At 38.9% G+C, this 4,213-nt stretch overlaps 1 protein-coding gene across 4 annotated transcripts in view; it reads right to left on the bottom strand.

Annotated features, from left to right (window-relative positions):
- LOC108240697 (arginyl-tRNA--protein transferase 1) overlaps positions 1-4,213 on the bottom strand; it is a 55,319-nt gene that overhangs the window by 5,887 nt on the left and 45,219 nt on the right. For all 4 annotated transcript variants that reach the window (XM_017424372.3, XM_017424368.3, XM_017424369.3 and 1 more), the window contains one exon: positions 2,916-3,036. In XM_017424372.3, coding sequence (XP_017279861.1) covers positions 2,916-3,036 — 121 coding nt within the window. The remainder of the gene's footprint in view (positions 1-2,915; positions 3,037-4,213) is intronic.

Below are 4,213 nucleotides of genomic sequence, written 5' to 3'. Positions count from 1 at the left end.
GGGGGGGGGGGGGGGGGTGCGACAGCAAAGGTGGGTAAAACCTACACAGTTTTACAAACCGTGCACACAGAAAGAGGCCATGATTTTCAAAAACTGTTCTCTCAAAACACCACACTGGTTGTTGGTGACTAGGTTGTAAATACTTCAAATTCAGTGAGACTGCAACGGAAAAGTCACGTAGTGTTTTAGTCACCAAAGGATTAGATTTTAGGGTAGGTCCTTAATGTGCAACAAACACAGATATTTACTGAAAACTTTGGTGTCATTTCAGATTGTTTTTATTACATTGCTTTAATGCTCTGATCAATAAGGGGGGGCAGGTTACATCTTTCAAGAGCAGAAAGCGTCTCTTCCTTGTTACGGTGTGACATGGCTGGAGATTGTGCAGCAAATGTAATCTTTTTTGGCTAATATCTCTGCAGCATGCTACAAATAACAAGCAGCACATGTTCAGCCAACACCTAACAGACCTTCCCTAATATTCGAATCAACAAGATCTTCTTAAACTAATATTTAGCAGCACCCTTTGATTCATTTTCATTTTTGAGTACTTAGGAGTCCTAAATACACAAATTTTCGACAAACTTCTAAGCAATTACGTCATTCAAACACATTTATTCTTTTTTTTATAAAAACATCAGTATAGTTGGAGACAAAACTCCAACTACATTATAGTTCAGAGAGCTAAAAACATAAATAAAGCGGTTTTCCACAGAAACTGTTGCTGATTTACCACCACAGAGCAAAATCTGACAGTCGGTTTATGAAGTACAGATCAGATCCAAGTATAAACTCCCCTTTTCTGACCACTGCAGATAAATAATGCAGCGAAACAAAGGAAATTTGCACAACATTACCGACAGAGAGGACTCCAAAGTCTTAAAAACAACTTGTAATACGGCTGATAATGACAGAGGGCAGGCTGACCTGGTGATCGACAGGTCACAAAGTGTTTCTAAACAGTAACTATTTTCCCACCACCTCTCATGGCAGTTCATCTGCACAGACCGCTGTCCAAACACGCCGTCATGTAACGAGGCTGCGTTTGGACAGCAAGGCCGGCTGCAACAACGCCCGGGCCGGCCCAAGATCAACAGTTCACACAGGAATGGCGACACCAAAAGAACCACAGACGCAAACATTCACCGGCCACGGTGATAACAGACAACTCTGAGACCTTTCGTTCCGAGTCGTTTTCCCGCCGGCTCAGGGATTAGAAGTAAAACTGAAAAACTAAAAGGTCAAAACGTGATACTGACGTTGAAGTCAGTGCTGGAAATGACCAGAGTAACTGGGATGATGTTCACTCCAGACAACAATTAAAAATCTGTGTAATATACTTTTTTTTTTCGTTTTGACATTTGTCTTCTTAAAAGATACCAACATAAATAATCTAGAGCAGTGACTCTTAAATATTTTATAACAAATACCAATCCAGGAAATACTAAGCTCTATGCCACAACCATTAAAAACCAGGAGTACAAGCTTATATTCATATCTGAATAAAAACAGCTTAACGCCTAACCCCGGTTGAAAGATGGCTCTTTTTCTGCCTCACAGCAGATATAAGTTTGATAAAACTTCAATCAAACATTCTTGCTATTTTCCTCCTGCGTTGCTAGCAGACCTTATAGACCAAAGGTTTCCAAACTTTTTAGTTTTTGACCCACAAAATAAAAACCGCAGCGACTCATGACATCAACTCTTGCTGGTTTAAGTGTACAAACAAAGATAATAAGTCATTTAAGAAAGAGTCTAATCAACCATGTCTTTTAAATCCATTTACAACTTCGGTTTTTATTTTTTGGAACAATTGAGGCCAAATACGCCATTGGCAAAAAATCTTTAAAGTTAATTTAATTTCTGCAGATCTTCTCTAGCCCTTCTTCTCTGGGAACCACTGCTGAAAAATGTTCATTGGTGCTGCTTACCACAAGATAAACCATTATCCACTCCAGTTTCCACAGCGGTTCCTAAAATATTCTCCACTTTTGCTCCAATTTTCCATTTGGAGCCAAGACTGTAGTTTGATTTAAACCCTCATCTTTTTGTCTCTCTGCATGTTAGCTTTACATCACAGTTCAGCTTATCAGAGTTAATTAACTCGTTAATATTTGATACTAAAATATCTTCTGAGTACCACCAGTGTTACTTGTACCACAGTTTGAGGACCATGGGTCTAAAGCATAGAAGGTAAAAAAAAACAAGTTTATTTTACTTTTGACTTTTTAATTGATCATTTCCTAAAATGCAAACCAAGCCTTTTCTTCTTGGCACCAAGTTCAGATGTCAAGGTGTCAATATTTATTGTTCTTTCACGTCTGCTGCCAGTAAATGGCCACCAGCCTCACTTCCTGCTACTTCCATCTTTAAAAGGTCATTTTGATGGCATCCTCCATCTTTATTCTTCTATAACTCCCTGTCTTAACTTCATATATTACTTCCCATCTATTTGACAATTAATTCCTCATCCGTACACACTTCCCATTGCTGTTGACTGGTGGTTCTTTCTTGTTTGAGTGAGAATAATAAGAGGGAGCAAACAGGAGTTTATGTTTGACTTTTAACCCCACGTGCACACATACTAACAGTCTGTAACCATTTCCATGAACAGTATCTGTAACGCATGTACTGTAAACCTTATTTTGGGTTGGAACAAACCTGTGTCAAAATAATTAGAAAAACTAAAAGGTGCAGAAATTAGAAGAGTTATCACAAGAACAGAGACTTGAGACATGAGGAGACTGAAATAAATGGGTTGATATCTGGATTTACACCTAAAAAAACAAAATACTTGATTGCTCCTCAGCTCTTACACAGTCAGCCAAGGGAGGCTGCTGTTTCCTAAAGTTAAATAATTAATTACTTTGAATATAAAAGATAAAAAACAGAGTAACAGGGGTGTGCGGTTGTACCTGCTTTAGGGTCCTGGTTTAAGCGGGCGTAGCGGGAGTTGTCCAGCTGGGCTACGCATCGCTCTATTGGGACCCAGACATAAGTCTCAGGGCACAGGAGGTCCGCAGGCCGGTACTGTCCCTGCAAACAACAACAAGTTGAACAATGCCACAAAGAATGGTGTATCCTGCAAAAGAGTCAAGCAATTCATCAGCTGCATATTTATACATATGAACATGTCTGAGTTGGTTAAATGACACAAAAAAGAAACTTTCTTTGGATCTTTTAGGAACATCAGAGCATCTTTAACTTAAACTTTATACACTAGATCAGTCTGCAAATTAACGAAACTAGTTTGTCACACCCTGACATAAAAGAACTGTGATAAATTGTTGTCTTTTTAGATATTAGGACAAAAGAAAAGTCCAAACTTGAGAGGAAAAAACACAACAACTTGTTTACACCCATTTGATAAACACTAATCAATGCACGCCTTTCTACATTAATATAAAATACATTTTATTATCATAAAACAGGGTTAGAATGAATATAATGTATGTTGGATATTTATTTTTTCCCCCTCCTAATAAAAGCAGAGACCTTCATTAAGTTTTTATCATAAACAATCCTTAGTGTTAGCAGAGAAACATCTTCACATCCTGTTTCTACGACTCGTAACAGTCATCTGTAACATCTGCAGAACTGAACTTTGTTTTTTTTTCATCAGCAAGTTGAAATGTTAAAAATATTTAATTTTTTGATGGATTCTGGATTAACTAAGTGGCTAACAGGCTAACAAACTACAAGCTCAGACTAATCAATTTTATTTTTGCTCCTTTTTTTTTTAAGTATCCTTCTGTCATAGATGTTTTATGTAGTTTTTGGTCAAAGTTACAGAGAGCCACTGTTGAAGGCCCAGAGCTGCAGATCGCAGAACCCTGGAAGAGTTTAATTAACCTTTGCTGGAACCCTGATGAGACCGTCTCCACACACCCTGGCAATGATCCCTCAGAGTTAAAGCTGTGACAAGTTGTAAACTGACCCCAGAGTCAGGATGAGGATTGAGCCGTGGCTCAAACTCCACTCTTTGTTATATCTACGCCTCTCTGAGCCTGGAGTCCTGTCTGCAGCGCTGAGCGAGAAATGTAAACACGCCAGCATATTGTTCTGTGCGCTTGTGAAATGGGTACAAGTCTGTATTCGACCCAGCGTTTTGGATGGAAAGTAAATCAAGCAGAACAAAAACAGCTGCGAGGCATGGGGAGAGAAAATATCGAGTAAGGGGCTGAATGAGCAGAAAGGAGGAGGAAGGGGGTGG

Source organism: Kryptolebias marmoratus, linkage group LG22 (assembly GCF_001649575.2).
Source record: "Kryptolebias marmoratus isolate JLee-2015 linkage group LG22, ASM164957v2, whole genome shotgun sequence".
Lineage (NCBI taxonomy): Eukaryota > Metazoa > Chordata > Actinopteri > Cyprinodontiformes > Rivulidae > Kryptolebias > Kryptolebias marmoratus.
This window is presented reverse-complemented; position numbering and strand designations above follow the sequence as displayed.